Raw genomic sequence first — 19,370 nt, forward strand, 5'->3', positions numbered from 1 at the left:
TGAGAGTTTTGATCAGAAATGGGTATTGGATTTTATCAAATACCTTTTCTGCATCAATTGATATGATCATGTGGTTCTTCTCCTTTGTTTTATTTACGTGGTGGGTGGATGACGTTGATTGTTTTTCTTATGTTGAACCATCCCTGCATACGTGATATGAACCCCACTTGGTCATGATGAATGATTTTCTTGATACGTTGTTGTAGTCTATTGGCTAGGATTTTGTTGAAGATTTTTGTCACCTGTCCTTTCAGGATAGCTTTCCCAAAATCTATATTCATGAGGGATATTGGTCTGTAGTTTTCCTTTTGAGTGATGTCTTTTCTTGGTTTTGGAATTAAGGTTATGCTTGCTTCATGAGTTAGGGGGATTCCATCCTTTTCTATGTTTTGTAATAGTTTGAGTAGGATTGGTATCAGTTCTTCTCTGAATGTTTTGTAGAATTCTCCAGTGAAACCGTCTCTGGCTGCTCACCCTTGACCTGTTTCCTGGAGCCCTCTATGTCCCTGTTTTAAGTGACTTCAGTCTGGGCCTGCTGTCTATCATAACTTGTTAACAAGCTATCATAACTTGTTAAATGCTACTTGTCACTTGAGTGTGGATGGTTGAAAGCAGCCAGTGGATGTCATTGCATTCTTTCATTTAATATTCTTATTTTGAGTCATGCTTCTTACCGGACCCTCTGCTTTGCCCGTTATTTCTGCGTCTGCTACAGCTCGTACTTGACTGTCCCAGATAATGAGCCTCCCTTCTTTTGGAGGATTGAGAGGAACAGGATGGATAAGGGCCTTGGGAATCTTGAGTTTGCCATATGAAGTTGTACATAATCCCCCTGTTGTCAGCCTACACCTTACCCCCAGCCTTTCTGGTGTATGGTGAGACTCTAATTCCTGAACTTTCTTGAGTTTCTTGGGGTACAAATCAGTTTGCTTTTCAGAATTCTCTCTTACATGCATTTCCATCTCTTCTTTCACCCTTCTGTTTAAGTCCATTACCACTCTTCCATCTGTTTTCATTTCTTGTATTTTTGGTTATTGGTGAGTCTTGTTTCCTCAGAGCTGGAGTTTATTTTTTGTTTCTTGTTCCCCATATTTTTAAGGGGGGTATAGTTTTTATGAGAAGAGGAAAAAAAAACTTTTGCTCTGATGGAAACCTTTAGTGTTTTTCATTGATTCTCGCTTTTTTCCCCTCACTCCTCATACCTAATTTAGCACCAAATCCTGTGGAATGTACTCTTCTGTGTAATTTCTGCTTCTCTCGTCTACAGTCACTACCTCAGTTTAGGTCCTCAGTTTTCTCTGAATGTCTGGAGCAACCTCTGAACTTAATAGTCTTCTTACCAGTGATATTGTCCTGACAATCTCTCTAGCGCTAGTGCTTTTTCCAAAATGCAATTCTGACTATGTCAGCAACCTACTTAAAACCCTTCAAAGCCTGACTGTGATGTTGGAGCTCTTCATGGGGTGGCCCCTGCTTAAGTTTGCAAGTTCATCTCTTGCCACTTCACTCCTTTGCTTGTCCAATTCTGACAACCAAGAACTGAAGTGTAATATGTGATAAGTCTCATGTGGGAGATACAGGTGATGTGTTACATGGGTCCAAAGGAGGGAGAAAGAAGACATACGCTAAGAGCAGGAGAGCCAGTCACCTGTCCTTTCAGGATAGCTTTCCCAAAAGGCTTTGTGGGTGACACGATAAATATAAGATGTGCTCCCTACCTTTAAATAATTTATAGTACACTGAGAGCTGTGAAGTACATCTCTTCATCTGTATCTGATACTTTAGATGATGGGTCTTGGAGGTAATTTAAATGACAGCACCTTGGAGGTACCATGATTGCATTGTCAGGCAATGTTTTTGAGTACTCAGGTGTGCTTATTATTCTGTGTTTGCATCCTAGATCTGTTTTATGGCTCCTTCTGCTCTGTGTCCCAGGAGGCTTACCCCTATGCACTGGGGCTCTTTTGCCAGCTGGTGTCTGGATTCAGCCAGTGGGAGGCACCTGCAGGAGAAGGGCGGGTGGGGGGTATTTTTCTCCTGTTCCCTCCTTGCTTTGGGTCGAGTAACTGCCTTGCTCCATGACAATAGCTCTGCTGAGCAGCCCTTCCTTAATGACTTCCAGCTCCCTCTGGGCTTTGGTAACACTTCTTCTTCCCTTGTCCCTTTAGTCCTAGAAGTGCCCTTGTTTCCTTAACCCTCTTCATAGGGAGCATCTGGTGGGTTTGAACCACCAGTCTCCTGGTTAGTAGTCAAATGCCTTAGGCACTATGTCACCAGAGCTCCGTATCCCTGGAGTCCCTTTATTAAAGTGCTTTTCACTTAATCTTTCTGGGGACAGTTTCTGTTGTCTGCCAGAATCTTGATGGATACACTCTGTGTAACTGTAACTGAATACAGTGGTAGACTTTATAGTTACTGAAGGGATGAGATAAAGCCATCTTAGACTGTGATCACTTAGAGGTTAGAGTTCTGTGTTATTCATTTTCTGTATCCCAGTTGCCTAATGGGAAAAGTACTTGTTCCATAGTGAACATTCAGGGAATGTTTTTTCAAGTTAAAGAAATCACCGTTGAGCCAAGTGATTTACACTGACAGCAGTGTACTTTCCTGATGAGATGCCCCTCCGCTATTGCTATTAAACAAGTTGTCCAGGATTTCTGTTCCAACCCAGTCAGGGTGTGACAGCTCATGCTGAGCAAGGCTCTTCAACACAAACTAATATTTGGTTAAATTTGAGGTCTGAACCCTGTGTGTTGTTTTGTAAAGTACCTCTTTCCCCATTTATCCCAGACTTTTCAGACTTATTTATCTATCCAATAACTTAATTCATTTTTTATTAATATTATCATTACTTTTAAATTATAAAAGAATTTCGTCAACCTAAAAGGGCAAACAATATTTTAAGAGAAAGACATCCTCTCACCAACCCAAGTTCACTTCATAAAACTGAAAACCAAACCTATTGCTGTTGAGTTGATTCCAACTCACAGCGCCCCATAGGACAGAGTAGGACTGCCCTATAGGATTTCCAGAATTGTAAATCTTTATGTAAGCAGGCTGCCTCATCTTTCTCCCATGGAGGACTCCTGGGTTCGAACTGCTGACTTTTTGGTTAGCACCTGAATGCTTAATACTGTGCCACCAGAGCTCCTTACCACTTCACAAAGGCAACCTCAATTATCAGTTCATTAACTAGCTTTCTAAACCTTTTCCTGTGCTAATATATATCATACAGAAAGCTGTACGTAGGTTTTATATTTACATGTAGTCAAATTTTCATGTTTTCCTTCATGGTGTCATATTTAGGAAAGCCTTTCCCATTTCCAATATGATTTTTTAAATTCTGTGTGTTCTTCTACTAGTTTTAGAGTAATACACATTTAGATTCTTAATCTACCTGGAATTAATTTTTGTGTAATATATAAAAAAAAAGATTCCTTTTTATTTCCAAAACAAAAATTATTAAGAAGGAGTCTTTTATACATATACATGTGTGTACACACACACACACACACACACACAGAATCTAAATGTCTGGTAGCATAGCACCTAAGGCATTTGCCTGCTAACCAGAAGGCTAGCGGTTCAAACCCACCAGCCATTCCTTAGAAAGAGGTTGGGCAATCTACTTCTGTAGTGATATTGATTTGGAAACTCACACACACAGTTTTTTTTTTTTTTTTTTTTAATTGTGATTTGGGTGAGAGTTTACAGAACAATTTGGTTTTTCATTCAATAGTCCACACACATTTTGGTGATATTTCAGCAGTCCTCACACTGTAATAGCAGTCTTCCAGCTCTCTCCCTGCACCTACTCCTTCCCTTCATCCTTCCGTCCTGTCCCCTTACACCTTCCTAGCTCTACCCCTGGGCAAATGCTGTCCTCTTTATCTCATATGCTTAGTTATTTTAATGAGTGCATACCCACCTGATACTACTGTTCACCTTATAAGCCTGTCTATCATTTGGCCCACAGTTGAGTCACAAGGCTAAAGTTCAGTTCCAACTTAAAGGGTATCTAAAGGCCGCAGTCTCAGGGGTTCCCCCAATCTTCATCAGACCAGTAAGCCTGATTGTATTCTATGATTTTGAGTTTTGTTCCACGCTTTCCCCCACTCTATCTGGGACCTCCTATTGGGATCCCTTTCAGAGCAGTCAGCAGTGGTAGCTGGGCACCATCTAGTTTTTCTGGTCTCAGGGGCATAGAGCTGGCATTCACGTGCTTCATCAGTCCTTTGGACTAATTGTTTCCTGATGTCTTTGATTTTCTTCACTCTTCTTTGCTCTAGATGGAGAAATAATTGCACCTTAGGTGGGTCACTCACAAGCTTTTAAGACCCCATTTGTTACTTACCAAAGTAGGATGTAAAACATTGTCTTTGTGTGGACTGTGTTATTCCAATTCACATTAGTGTCCCCTGACACTATGGTCCTGAGCCTCCAGTGACTTGTTACTGTTGTTAGGTGCCATCAAGTCGGCTCCCAATATATTCTAATGAATAGTCTGTTTTTCATTGATTTGAAGTTATTATATACTAAACTTTTAGTGTACTTGGAAGAAGTACAGCCAGAATGCTCCTTCGAAGCAAGAATGGCCAGACTTTGTCTCATCTACTTTGGTCATGTTGAAAGATACCATGTTTGATAAAGTAGAGGGTCAGCAAAAAAGGGGAAGACCCTCAATGAGATGGAGTGACACCGTGGCTACAGTGATAGGCTCAAGCATGGCAACAATTGTGAGGATGGCTCAGGACTGGGCAGTGTTGCATTCTGTTGTACAGAGGATCACTATGAGTTGGAACCAACTTGATGACACCTAACAGTAACAACAACAAATTTTTAGTTCTTCTGGGTCTGTTTCTGTACTTCTTTGAGTGTGTATATGCTTAACCTCTTTTCTGTTCCTGGCTGTTTTATATAAATACCTGTATAATTTTGAGAAATTTGAATTTGGGATGACATTTGGATCTAATAATAATTCCAATTATATTGGATACAATAATTTATTTCAGAATTTATTGTGGAAGCTATTTTGTTGCTTTTAAGGTTAAGACTGTAAAGTTGTATCTAGAAATTGGTTTGAAAGAATTATTTCTAATCTAAAGAAACATTTTTTAATAATACAAACTTTGCATCTAAACTTAAGGTTTTGTATTTCTTCAAAGATTTATTCTAAAAATATGTAATACCAAAAACCAAACCAAACTCACTGCCATGGAGTCGGATCCAACTCATAGCGCCCCCTCCTTGGGTTTCCGAGGCGGTATCACTACTGAAGTAGATTGTCCCATCTTCCTCCCGAGGAGTGGCTGGTGGGTTTGAATTGCCAGCCTTCTGGTTAGCAGTCAGGTGCCTTAGGCATTATGCCATAGATCTTTCATATTGATATTTTTTTTATTTGTTCTTTTATCAGAGAAAATGAGAGAATAACATGCTCAATTTTCATGAGAATTTGTAATTACAGATTACTTTGCTTTCCTGGCCAAATAATGCTGACATTATCTGTAACCAAAGTATGTTCTAAAATAACAACTTGATTTCTCCTTCTTATTATTCTATCTCTTCTGGTCCTTGTGTCATTTACTCAGATTACTTAAGACTACAAGAATAAGTGAAAGTTGAGTGTGGGTATACATTCTGCTTTGCGCCCTCCTTGGAAGGCTGTATGTATTCATCCATTCTCACTTAAGCATTTAGTGAGATCCTTCGGGGTCCTCGTTTCTGTGCCAAAGACCTGGAGATTACAATGATGAATAAGACATACGATCTTTTTTTTTTTTTTTTTTAAGGAATCTCTGGTGACACAGTAGTTAAAACATTTGGCTGCTAACGAAATGTCAACAGTTCAAAACCACTATCCACTCTGCAGGTAAAAGATGAGACAGCCTGTTTCTGTAAAGATGTACAGCCTTGGAAACCCTGTGGGACAGTTCTTCTCTGCCCTACAGGGTTGCTGTGAATCAGAATCCACTCAATGGCAGGGTGTGTTGGATCATTTTCATTCCCTCTGTGGAGGGAACCACAAACATATTTTTAAAATAATGCTCACAGTTAAGGAAATGGTACATAGTAATCAGATTATTTGTTAGGTTTGTTAACCTGTGTAATTACCTGTTGAGTTCCTGTGGAGATCATTAGGTGTTCATAAGCATCCTTCAAGTGATATTCAAGAGAATGTAGACAAACATAATGATCTTAGGTCTGACTTTAGTGAATTTGTTTTCTGGAGGAAAAGTTAGCCCCGAATGCACTATTTTCCTCTGTTTTTGGCTTCATAATAAATACTCTATTTTCATTTTAATTTGCTTTTATCTCTGCAACCAATTTGATTTAATAAGATTTAGAGTTCTTATTGATGTATCTGGGCTCTCTTTGGATAGGTGGTGTGCATCAGTAATTTCTTCTGCCTTTGTGTATCAAGTTTAATGGCTGAGCTATGCAGTTATCTTCCAACAGTGTTTGTAATTTTTTATAGGAGTGGATTTGTCCAAGATAGAAAGACATCCAGATATAGCAAACATCCTTCTGAGACTGGATTTTGAAAAAGACATTAAGCAGATACTCCTGTTTCTTAAAGATTTGGGTATAGAGGATAACCAACTGGGATCCTTCCTGACTAAGAATTATGCAATTTTCTCTGAAGACCTTGAAAATCTTAAAACCAGGTAGGGCTTTTAAAATGATTTTCATATAACCAAAATATGTGGAGGAAATATATCTTTAAGTTATTTTATTAAATCTCTGTTGTACAAGGATCTACTGAGAGAATGAATGTGAATGTTATTTATTTATTGTGCTATGGACCTTCTTTGGTATAAATTAAATATCTAAAACAGTTATTTTTTCAACTCTTCATTATTATATTTTGAGTCATTTAACTGTTTTTCTTCAGAAACTGGAATAAGCTGCTTTAAAAATCCATTAACAGTGGCTAAATTATCTGATGGTGCACTGAAAGTTATGAAACTTGAACTTTTGTGTTTTATTCTGGCCAATTTTTGATGGTAGATATTTGATATTCTCTTGGTAAATTATTGTATAATTTGCTTAATCATTTCCATAAGTTGGCTATTTCAGTTGTTCCTTTTCCTTCTTTAAATAGCATGTCTATAAATATCTTTGGAATCCTGATTGGCACAAATGATTAAGTATTTGACTGTTAGCTGAAAAGTTGTCAGTTCAAACCCACCTGGATGCATCTTGGAAGACAGACCTAGAAATCTGCTTCAAGCTCACAGCCTTGAAAATGCTATGGGACACTTCTGTTCTGTCACATAGGGTCACTATGAGTTGGCACTGACTCCACAGCAGCTCACAACAACATAATTCACAGTATGGATCTGTTCATACCCCTGTTGATAAACTTAGAGGTTATTTGTAGACTTTTGCCATTATAAAAAAGGCCACTGTGGCGCTCCTTGTATATCACACATATGAGAATATAGCTGTAGAAAAAATTTCTAGAAGTGGAATTGCCAGGTCACGGGGTATGTGTGTTTGTAATTTTAATAGGTATCAGTCAAATTGGCCTTCATATAGTTGGTTTCCACTTCACTCTCCCACAAACAGCATATGGGAGTGCTAATTTCTATACTGTTGTCAGTAATATAGTGTCATCAGACTTTATAATTTCAGCTGATTTTATAGATAAAATTAATACCTCATTGTTGTTTTTGGAAACAAGTGTTGCTTGAAGCATCAAATGTTGTTTGGAGCATCTTTTCATATGTCAATTTCTATTTGCAAATCTTTTTCTATAAACTTTATATGTCCTTTGATGTTTTTTAATTGAGCCTTTTTCTTTTTCTTTTGGTAAATATTCTTTTATATATTAAGAAAATTAGTTCTTTCTCTATGATGTGTTGTATATATTTTTCCCAGATTGTCACTTGTCTTTTGATTTTGTTCACAGTGTTTTTTTACAATACAAGCATTGTTTGCTTTATGTAGTTAAATTAATGGGTCTTTTCTCTCATGGTCCATAAAGCACTATTTTAAAGGGGTTGTTGTTGTTGTTGTTGTTATGTGCCGTCGAGTCGGCCCCGACTTATAGCGACCCCTCCTTGGGTTTCCGAGGCAGTATCACTACGGAAGTAGGAATGCCCAACCTTCCTTCCGAGGAGTGGCTGGTGGGTTTGAACCACCAGCCTTCTGGTTAGCAGTCAAGTGCTTTAACCATTTAAAGGAGCCCTAGGGTCATAGGTAGGAGCTCTAATGGCATAGTACCTAAGGCATTTGACTGCTAACCAGAAGGTTGGCTGTTCAAACCCACTAGTCCCTCCTCAGAAGGAAGATTGGGCTATCTACTTACATAAAGATGTACCACCTCAGAGACCCAGAGGGGGTCACTATGAGTTGGAATCAACTTGATGGCAGGGAGTTAGGTTATTTTTTGGGGGGGGGCTGCACAGAAGGAGTGCTGATGGTGCAGTGGATAAAGTACTTGGCTGCTGACCAAAGGTCAACAGCCATTCCACAGAAGAAAGATGTGGCAGTCTGCTTCTGTAAGAATTTACAGCCTTGGAAACCCTATGAGGCAATTCTAATCTGTCCTTACAAGGTCACTGTGAGTGAGAATTGACCCAATGGCAGTGAGTTTTTGGTGTGGTTGGTGGTGCAAAAGGTTAAGCTCTTGGCTATTAACCAAAAGGTTGGCAATTCAGATCCACTCAGCAGCTCTGTGGGCAAAAGACTGGGTGATCTTCCATAAAGATTACAGCCAAGAAAACCCTAGAGTCTCTATGAGTCAGGTTTGACACTATGGCTGTGACAGAAAATAATCATTTGAATATGAAAGGTAAGTTGCGGTGTGTGGTGTAGAAATATCATGGGCTTTAATTGTTGGTACACCTGAGTTTGGACCTTGGCTTTGTCACTAATTCCTGGTGATCTAAGACAAATTATTTAAGTTCTTTGAATCTCTGTCTCTTGAGAATTAACGTGGAAAAACTTATCTGGCTCACAGATTATTTATTTATTTTTTATGAGAATTTAGCAAGATAATGCCCTGGCATTTTCAAGACATTTAATAAAAGCTGCATTTATTATATTTTAGGTGTCAAAAATCAATAGTTATTTTATAGTCAAACTCTATATTATACTACCTTATTTTGGTTCCTAGGAACTTACGAACATTTCTCAGTTGTTAATAAATTACATTTGGAAAGACTATAGTAAAAATTGTTGACTGGTTTATGAAAGTATATACTCGGTAAGTATACTAAAATGAAAATTCTTCCCTCCATTGTAACCAGGCTTGAGGAGCTTTTTTAGCAAAAAGAGTTCTGAACATCTTAGTTTGAGTGTTTTCCTTTTGTAGAAAAAAAAAATTCTTAAAAGTGTTTTTTTTTTTTTCCTTCTGAGTAATAAAATAAGTCAGAATAAGGGAATCTTCCTGTTAGTGGATTTCAGAATTACTTTTTGTTTTCAAGGATAAATGGGCATCATTCTAGACTTGGGTGGATTCTTGTTTCTTTTAACCGTATTTGTATCATTACAGAATATTTCCTGTTTATCCTGTTGTTTTGTTGAGTTTTAGAGTGTAGTGGCCTTTTAAACTTTGAGAACAGTTGTTACTTTGGAAAGATGTTTATCATATTTTTTTGTTTCTCTAGGGTGACTTATCTACAGTCAAAAAATTTCAGCAAGGCAGATATTGCACACATGGTCAGAAAGGCACCATTTCTACTGAATTTTTCAGTAGAAAGGCTGGATAACAGGTTGGGATTTTTTCAGAAAGAACTTGAACTCAATGTGAAAAAGGTAAAGAAAAAGGGAGAATATGTACATTTCTATGTCAAATATATTACAGAAACGTTAAATTTCATATTTCTAACATATGCTTAGCCCATGGGAATCCTATAAATACCTGGTATTTTTGTGCAAGAATGAATTACCCTGGCTTGGTTAGACTTTTGTTGTTGCTCTTATTGTTGTTGTTAGATGCCATCGAGTCAGTTCCATCTCATGGCAACCCTGTGTACAACAGAAAGGAACACTGCCCAGCTATGCATGATCCTCACGGTACTTTCCGTGTTTGAACTAATTGCTACAGCCACTGTGTCAATCCATCTTATTGAGGGTCTTCCTCTTTTTTGCTCTCTACCAAGCATGATGTCCTTCTTCAGGCACTAGTCCCTCCTGATGACATGGCCAAAGTATGTAAGTGTCACCATCCTCACTTCTAAGGAACATTCTGCCTGTACTTCTTTCAAGATTTTGTTCTTCTGGCAGTGCATGGTATATTAGATATTCTTCAACACCATAATTCAAAGGCATCAGTTCTTCTTTGATCTTCCTAATTCATTGTCCAGCTTTCACATGTATAGGAGGTAGTTGAAAATACCATGGCTTGGGACAGGTACACTGGAGTCCTCAAAGAGACATCTTTGCTTTTTAACACATTAAAGAGGTCTTTTGTAGCAGTTTGTGGCTTCTGTGGGCACTGATTGTGGATCCAAGTAAAATGAAATGGTTGACAACTGTAGTCTTTTCTCAGTTTATCATGATGTTGCTTATTGGTCTAGTGGTGAGGATTTTTATTTTCTATATGTTGAGGTATAATCCATACTAAAGGCTCTAGTCTTTGATCTTCATCAGTAAGTGCTTCAGGTTACCTTTATTTTCGGCAAGCAAGTTTGTGTCATCTGCCTGCTGTAGGTTGTTAATAAGTCTTTTTCTAATCCTGATGCAGTGTTCTTTTTCATGTAGCCCAGCTTCTGGCATTATTTGCTCATATAGATTAAATAAGTATGGTGAAAGTATGCAACTCTGATGCACACCTTTCCTGATTTTAAACCACTCAGTATCCCCATGTTCTGTTGGAATGACTGCCTCTTGATCTATGTACAGGTTCCTCAAGAACACAATTGTTTTTGAGTTCTCATTCTTCTCAATTTATCCATAATTTGTTATGGTCCACCCAGACTTTGCATAGTTAATAAAACACAGGTAAACATTTCACTGCTGTTCTCTTCTTTCAGCCAAGATCCATCTGACATCAACAATGATATTCCTTGTTCCATGTCCTCTTCTGAATCCAGCTTGAATTTCTGGCAGGTCCCTGTTGATGTCACGCTGCAACTGTTTTTGAATTATTTTCAACAGAACTTTACTTGCGTGTGGTATCGATGTTGTTCGACAATTTCCACATTCTGTTGGATCACCTTTCTTTGGAATGAGTACAGATATCAATCTCTTCCAGTTGGTTAACCAGGGAACTATCTCCCAAATTTCTTGTCATAAACAAATAAGCACTTCCAGCATTGGACCATTTGTTGAAACATCTCACGTGGTATTCCATCAATTCTTGTAACCTTGTTTTCTGTCAATGCCTTTAGTGCAGCTTGGACTTCTTCCTTTAGTACCATTAGTTCTTGATCATATGCTACCTTCTGCGATGGTTAAATAGGAGTGCTGGTGGCGTAATGCCTAAGGCACTTGACTGCTCACCAGAAGGCTGGCAGTTCAAACCCACCAGCCACTCCTTGGAAGGAAGATTGGGCAATCTACTTCCCTAGCAATACCGCCTCGGAAACCCAATGGAGGGGTCGCTATGAGTCGGATCCGACTCCATGGCAGTGAGTTAGTTTGTTTGTTTGTTTTGCAATGGTTAAATGTCTGCCAGTTCTTCTTGGTACAGTAACTCTGTGTATTCCTTTCCTCTTCTTTCAGTGCTTCCTGTGTCATTCAGTATTTTGCCCATGTTGCTGTTGTTAGGTGCCATCATGTCGTCTCCCACTCATACACTCCGACTCAACACTGCCTGTTCCTGTGCCAGCCTCATGATCCTTGCTATACCTGAGCCCATCGTCATAGCCACTGTGTTAATCCATCTCGTTGAGGGCCTTTCCCTTCTTTGTTGACCCTCCACTTTACCAAGCATGATATCCTTCTTCAGGGAGTGGTTCCTCCTGACAACATGACCAAAGTAGGTGAGATGAAGTCTGGCTGTTCTCGCTTCTAAGGAGCATTCCAGCTGCACTTCATCCAGGACAGATCTATTAGTTCTTTCAATAGTCCATTGTACTCTTAGCATTCTTCTCCAAGACCACAACTCAAAAGCATCAACTCTTCTTCCGTCTTCCTATTCATTGTCCAGCTGTCACGTGCATCAGAGGCAATTGAAAATACCATGGCTTGGGTTAGGCATGCCTCATTCCTCGGAAGGAAGATGGGGCAATCTACTTCTGTAGTGATACTGCCTTGGAAACCCAAGGAGGGGTCACTATGAGTCAGGTCCGACTCAACGGCACATAACAACAACAGCAACAGTCTTCAAGGAGACATCTTTGCTCTTCATCACTTGAAAGAGGTCTTTTGCAGCAGATTTGCCCAATGCAGTATGTTGTTTGATGTCTTCACTGCTGCTTCCATTGGTGTTGATTATAGAACCAAGTAATATGAAGTCTTTGACAACTTTAGTCTTTTGCCCATAGAATCCTTCAATATTGCAATGTGAGGCTTGAATTTTTTCTTCAGTTCTTTGAGCTTGAGAAATGCCAAGCGTGTTCTTCCCCTTTGGTTTTCTAACTCTAGGTCTTCGCTTATTTCAATACTTTACTTTGTCTTCTTAAGCCACCCTTTGAAATCTTCTGTTCAGCTCTTTTATGTCATCATTTCTTCCATTCTCTTTAACTTACATTCAAAACCAAGTTTCAGAGTTTGTTTTGACATTCATATTGGTCTTTTCTTTCTTTCTTGTTTTTTTAATGACCATTTGCTTTCTTCATGTATGAGGTCCTTGATGTCATCCTGCAGTTTTCTGGTCTTTGGCCATTGGTGTTCAGTGTATCAAATTTGTTCTTGAGATGGTCTTTAAATTCAGGTGATACCCAATGTTATGGTGTTAGAGAAGAATGCTAAGAGTACCATGGACTGCTAAAAGGATTAACAGCACTGTCTTGGAAGAAGTGCAGCCAGAATGATCCTTGGAAGCAAGAATGGCCAGACTTCATCTCACCTACTTTGGTCATGTTGTCAGGAGGAACTGTTCTCTGGAGAAGGATATCATGCTTAGTAAAGTGGAGGTTCGGTGAAGAAGGGGAAGGGCCTCAACAAGATGGATTGATACAGTGGCCGTGACGATGGTCTCAGGTATAGCAAGGATTGTGAGGCTGGTGCAGGACCGGGCAGTGTTTCATTCTGCTGTGCATAGGGTTGCTATTGAGTTGGAGACAACTTGACAGCACCTGCCACCACCACCACCACCATACCCAATGTTGTATTTTGGCTCTTGCAAACTTATTTTAGTTTTCTGCAGTTTCAACTTGGACTTGCTTATGAACAATTGATGGTCTTCTCCACAGTCAGCCCTGGCCTTGCTCTTACTAATGACACTGAGTTTGTCCATCATTTCTTTCCACATATGTAGTCAATTTGATTTGTGTATTTCATCTGGCAAGGTCCACATGCATAACTGCTGTTTATGTTGTTAAGAAAAAGGTATTCCCAATGAATAGGTCTTTGGTTTACAAAATTCTATCATGTGATCTCCAGCATTATTTCTATCACTAAGGCCGTATTTTCCAACTACTGATCATTCATTGTTTCCAACTTTCACATTCCAATCATTGATAATTACTGATGCATCTTGATTACATGTTTGGTCAATTTCAGGCTGCAGGAATTAGTAAAAATCTTTAATTTCTTCGCCTTTGGCATAAGTGTTGGTTCATGTGGTAGTGTGTGTCAACATGGCTGGGCCATGGTTTTGAGTGGCTGGGCAACTGGATGTAGTTATTCCCCATAATGAGACTATAAACACTTCCATGGTGGATCTGCTATGAGCAGCTGAGTGTTGCCTCTGGGGTGTGGCCTGCTTCTGGTATATAAGGAGAAGCTTAGAGAAAGATCTTTAGCACATTTGGTTCCTGCATTTGGCTGAGTCTTCAGCTCTAGTTCCTGTATTTGAACCAGTGGCCTGTCGTGTTGCGTGCCAATCTTGGGACTGTTCTTGGACTTGAACCAGTGGCCTGCCATGTTGTCTTTTGGTCTTGGGATTGTGCCATTTTACCTGCCAACCGTGGGTTCAGCAGCCAGCAGCTGCCTGTGTTAGGAGATGCTTCTAGCTCCACTGGGCCCAGAACAAGAGGCAGAACTGAAGCCCAAGGTCACGGGGCCTTCACCCAAGTGCTAGAGGCAGCACTATGAATTCAGACTTCTAGCCTCCTAAACTGTAAGAGAATAAATAAATTCCTGTTTGTTAAAGCCATCCACTTGTGATAATTCTGTTACAGCAGAACTAGAGAACCAAGATAGTGCATAAATTCGAGTAATAGTTGTATAACTAGTCTTCCTTGTAGGAGTGTGCATACTTAACACTAATAGTGGTGTACTTCAGGATAGATCTTGAAATGTTCTTTTGGACAATGAATACAACCCCATTTATCTTCAATTTGTCATTCCCAGCATAGTAGATCATATGATTGTTTATTCAAAATGGCCAATACCAGTCCATTTCAGCTCATTAATGTCTAGAATATAGATTTCAAGCATTCCATTTCATTTTTGACAACTTCCAGTTTTCCTAGATTCATACTTTGTACATTCCACATTCTGATTATTAATAGATGTTTGCAGGTATTTGTTCTCATTTTGAGTTGCACTACGTCAATAAATAAAGGTCCCAAACACTTGAGTCCATCCACATCATTAAGGTCAACTCTAATTTGAGGAGGCAGCTTTTCCCCAGTCTCCTTTGAGTAACTCTGCACCTGAGGGGCTCATCTTCTGGCACCGTACTGGACAATGTTCTGCTGCTATCTGTTAGGTTTTCACTGACCAGTCTTTTTTTTTTCTTAGAAGTAGGTTACCATGGGTGACCTGGCTCATATTTGAAATACCAGTGGCAAAGCTTCCAGTACTATAGCAACACACAAGCCACCATAGTATGAAAAACTGACAGACAAGTTGTCAAACATACAGCTGCCTCTTTTTATAATATGCCATCATCTTGATTCTTTAAGTTTTGTTTTCACTATTTGTCTTGTCCTCAAACAGTATTGCCTTCATGTATTTTTGTGGCTCCTAGTATTTCTCTGAGTTATATCTTAAATTTTGGCTTTGTATTTCTAGTAATGTGGTTTTCCAGAGTGGGTTAATGTGCATGTGTAGTAACAATACATTGCTTTTTTCAAAACTATAGACTAGAGATCTGGTAGTTCGTCTCCCAAGACTACTAACTGGAAGTCTAGAGCCTGTGAAAGAAAATATGAAGGTAAGAAAACTTTATCTTAAGCTTTTGCAAAATCCACTTCTTTCTTTTAAGTTCCCTCTGAAAAGAGTAGATTTTGCTATTGTCATATTAATGAAAACTAGATTTTAAAGAATAATTTCTAAAAAGATAGAATTAGGAAATAATAGATATCTAACAAGCAGTTGGGTTCATTTAATGATATTTTCCCATTTACCAGGTGTCAGTGAGTAAATTATCATGCAGACGTTGATGCACATAACTCTGGAGTAACAAATTAGGTATATGGATGGTGCCTGGAAAACTGCTTCTGTTGCTCAGCATGAGAGTCTGTGTGACTTAGGTGGGAAACGAGTCTTTTTGGAATCTGGATCCAAAAGACTCCTATGGATACTTCCCAGTGAAGAGAGTATGACCAGCTTGTTGCTCTCCTTAGCATGCTGTGCCAATTGCCAACTCAAGAGCTCTGTAACAGAATGTACCAGCCCCTCTTTATTATCTTTCCTCCAAGAGAATAGTGTGAGCCACAGGCAGCTGACTACTTAGTATATGATGCTGTAATATTTTAATTTACCACGTAAGGGCTGTTTTCTGAGATGCTTCCAGTGTTTTATATTTAGTCATTGAAGAAATTTTTATTGACCACCTACCTAAGCACTATGTTGGGGAGATGCCCCCACTCTTCTGGAGCTTACAGTTCTATTGGGGTGATAAAATGCTGATAATGGGAACGATGGATAAGAGACTATGGACCTAACTTATGTTTGGGATTTGGTTTTTATCATCTCTGGAAAACAATGTGGTTTTCCAGATAGCATGTGAATGAGTTCCATTAGGAGCAAAGGCTCAATGGGCACTTGGAAAGTTTTACTGCTGGTCTGTTTGGTGTGGGGCCCATGCAGATAATCTGACCATACCTACCATGCCCGTCGTTGTTGTTGTTGTTGTTGTTTTGTGCCGTCGAGTCGGCCCCAACTCATAGCGACCCCTCCTTGGGTTTCTAAGGCGGTATCACTACGGAAGTAGATTGCCCAACCTTCCTTCTAAGGAGTGGCTGGTGGGTTTGAACCTCCAGCCTTCTGGTTAGCAGTCAAGTACCTTAGGCACTACGCTATCAGAGCTCCTGCCCATCATTGTGTGTCTCGTAATTAGGATAGCTCCATTTAGTTACCTCCATGATGATCACAATGCTTGTGAGTAGGTCATTCTCAGAAGGCTTCAAAATCAGGAGCAGGAAGTTTAATCCCTGAGGGCATTAGCTTAGCTGTCTCTCAGATTTTAAAATACTTTAAACTTAAACGAATCAATATGTCCTCTGGCCTAGCATCAAAATGACTGTTTCTATTCATGACTTACAGCAAATTTTCTTTTTTTTTTAAGGTTTATCGTCTTGAATTTGGTTTTAAACATAATGAAATTCAACATATGATCACCAGAATCCCAAAGATGTTAACTGCAAATAAAAAGAAACTCACTGAGACTTTTGACTATGTGCACAATGTGATGAGTATCCCCCACCACATCATTGTCAGGTTCCCACAGGTAATGCAGTTCCCATCTATCTCTCAGGGTCAGAGCTGTCATTGCCACTCATCCAAGCTGCTCTCCAGCTACACACACAGCGGTACTCATTTATGAAAAGTTTACAACCTCTAGGGCACACATATACATCTCCAGAAGAGAAGCAAGTGATTAGATTGTTTCCCTGTGGCTCCTGCCTGTCGTTCCTAGTTCTGCCTAATGGGATCAGCCAGAAAAATGTACTCTCTCTTGTGTTTTTCCCCACTTAAATTTGAAACAGATCATGTCTCTTGAATTAGCTCCTTTCAATGCTACATATACTTTTTATCCACAGTCTGTATGAATGAATAAATCATATTATAATGCTCTCTTACAAAGCATAAACAATTATAGTTTGCCACTAATGCCAAAGTCATAATTATCTATACTCTAAGCTAATCAGACTTTCCTATTCCTTACCTAGTGAGTGACATTATTTGCTTATTCACAAGAATGTTTCAAAGTAGAGATCTTGCCCACATTAGTCACTACGGACTTGCTAGTGCCTGGAACTATACCTTCACTTACTAGACACTTAATAAATAGACACTGTCATAAATAGTTACTGAACAAACGATTAATTGAATTTCATCGAAGTAATCCTTCTTCCCTATTTCCTCGTTTCCATTAAATAGGTACTTGTATTCACTGGAATTTCATTAAAGTGATCCTTTTATTCCATTTGCTAGGTGTGTTCCTATACTTGATATAAAGATGGGCAAAAAAAATACAGCTTTAATAACAACTTTCGGAACTAAATTGCGTTTGTTCCATTTCCTTCACAAATAGAAATACCTATCTGCCTATCATGTTTCACTGTGAATGGGCCTTTTATAAAGAATTTCCTTGTTTTGCCAGATGCAAATATATTTACAATAAAAGTATAAGAAGCCTACAATTGTGCAAATTAATGTGCTCTCAAGATTTAGCTTATGGAGCAATTGTAAAGTACTTAATCTTCAACTAAAAAGTAACGTCAATTTGGTTTTTCCTGGCTTGGTTCAGTGACAGCAGATCATGGTAAGAGAATCTGATCTTGTTTAAGGTTTGTCTGCAAACCTGAAACCCGCTGCCATCAAGTCGATTCTGAGTCACAGCAACCCTGTAGAGCAGAGTAGAACTGCTCCATAACATTGAGTGGGGTTCACCTGGGCCTTGCCAGGGAGCCTCACAGATTCCTCTGAAACTGCACGGCTCTCTCTCAGGCCTGGCCAGATCTCCCAGTTCTCCTTTCTTGCAGCAGGCTGTAGGGACTTAGCTTCTGATTCCTTTTCAGAGTTGCCAGTGCTCATTCTATCCCCTGAGAAAGAATTTAGAATAGGTTTATTTCATTATGATTCTCGTCAAGGGTAGCAGCCAGAATTTTAAATAATAATAGGAAACTTTACTGGTTATGAAATCTTAACAGTTTTTTTGATGCCATAAACCTCTATCTCTAACTGATTCTCAGACTTGCAGGCATCAGAATCATCTGGAGGGCTTGATAAACCGTTTCTGGGCCCCACTCTCAAAGTTTCTTATTAAGTAGGTCTGGGGTGGGCCTGAGATTTGCTTTTCTAAAAAGATCTTGCCTATCTGTCAAAGTTCTTTGTTAACAATGTAGTCCTAATTATTTTATAATTGTTCTATTAATTTTATGTTCGTTTTTAATCATCATTTCTTAGCAGGAGCTATAGCATTTAAACCTTATGACACTTAACCATCTTTATCAAGCATGTGGTCAATACTTTATTTAACCCATTAAAATTTTTAACTGAATAAACTTTGTAATATTTCATCTTTCAATGCACAATGTCTTTTTAAAACTTTTTAAATTTTTTTTTCCTTCTCTAGGTATTTAATACAAAGTTGTTTAAGGTCAAAGAAAGACATTTGTTTCTCACCTACTTAGGAAGAGCACAGTATGATCCAGCAAAGCCTAACTATATCTCTTTGGACAAGTTAGTATCTATTCCTGATGAAATATTTTGTGAAGAAATTGCCAAAGCCTCAGTAAAGGACTTGGAAAAATTCTTAAAGACTCTTTAGTTTTTGATGGATGTTAAAATGTAATATAAAGTGAATGTTTGTATAAATAAATGACTATATTTTAAATAAATGCCTCTAGTCTCAATTGATATTGAAAGCAATTTCTTGGTTTTATCAATTTGGGTACATTTAGGGTAGATCATTCATACAAGTTCCTTGTGCCTTAATTTTTCGCTCAACCATTGCCTTCTCAAAAAGGGGAGAACTAAAAATATAGCAAGCTTAGAGAAGAGAGAGTTGGTTTCCTTTGGGTTGGTGCTTTGCCTTTGGGTTTTCCATCTCCCTGATAAAATTCTTAAGAAGACTGGAGGACTCCTGCCCGTACACTCACAGGTCTTTTAAAGTGGTTTCATCACAAAAGAGCTTTATTTTCTTTAAAATGTTATGTATTTCTGGGGCATACTACATACTCATCTAGTATCTACTACTTTGTGCCCATTCCAAAGAAAAGTGACCCAACAGAATGCAAAAGTTATTGAACAATATCATTAATACCACATGCATGTAAAATTTTGCTGATGATAATTCAAAAACAGTGGCAGCAGTATATTGACAAGGGACTGCCAGAAATTCAAGCTGGATTCAGAAG

General features: G+C 38.8%; 1 protein-coding gene across 1 annotated transcript in view; it reads left to right on the forward strand.

Moving 5' to 3' along the window:
* MTERF3 (mitochondrial transcription termination factor 3) overlaps positions 1-18,781 on the forward strand; it is a 29,318-nt gene extending 10,537 nt beyond the window's left edge. The window contains exons 3-7 of the mRNA XM_007934852.2: positions 6,476-6,665; positions 9,615-9,762; positions 15,146-15,217; positions 16,574-16,735; positions 18,587-18,781. Of these exons, the coding sequence (XP_007933043.1) occupies positions 6,476-6,665; positions 9,615-9,762; positions 15,146-15,217; positions 16,574-16,735; positions 18,587-18,781 (767 nt within the window). The remainder of the gene's footprint in view (positions 1-6,475; positions 6,666-9,614; positions 9,763-15,145; positions 15,218-16,573; positions 16,736-18,586) is intronic.
* Positions 18,782-19,370: the final 589 nt, after the last annotated feature.

Source organism: Orycteropus afer, unplaced genomic scaffold (assembly GCF_000298275.1).
Source record: "Orycteropus afer afer isolate SDZICR_OR568_19922 unplaced genomic scaffold, OryAfe1.0 scaffold00021, whole genome shotgun sequence".
NCBI lineage: Eukaryota > Metazoa > Chordata > Mammalia > Tubulidentata > Orycteropodidae > Orycteropus > Orycteropus afer.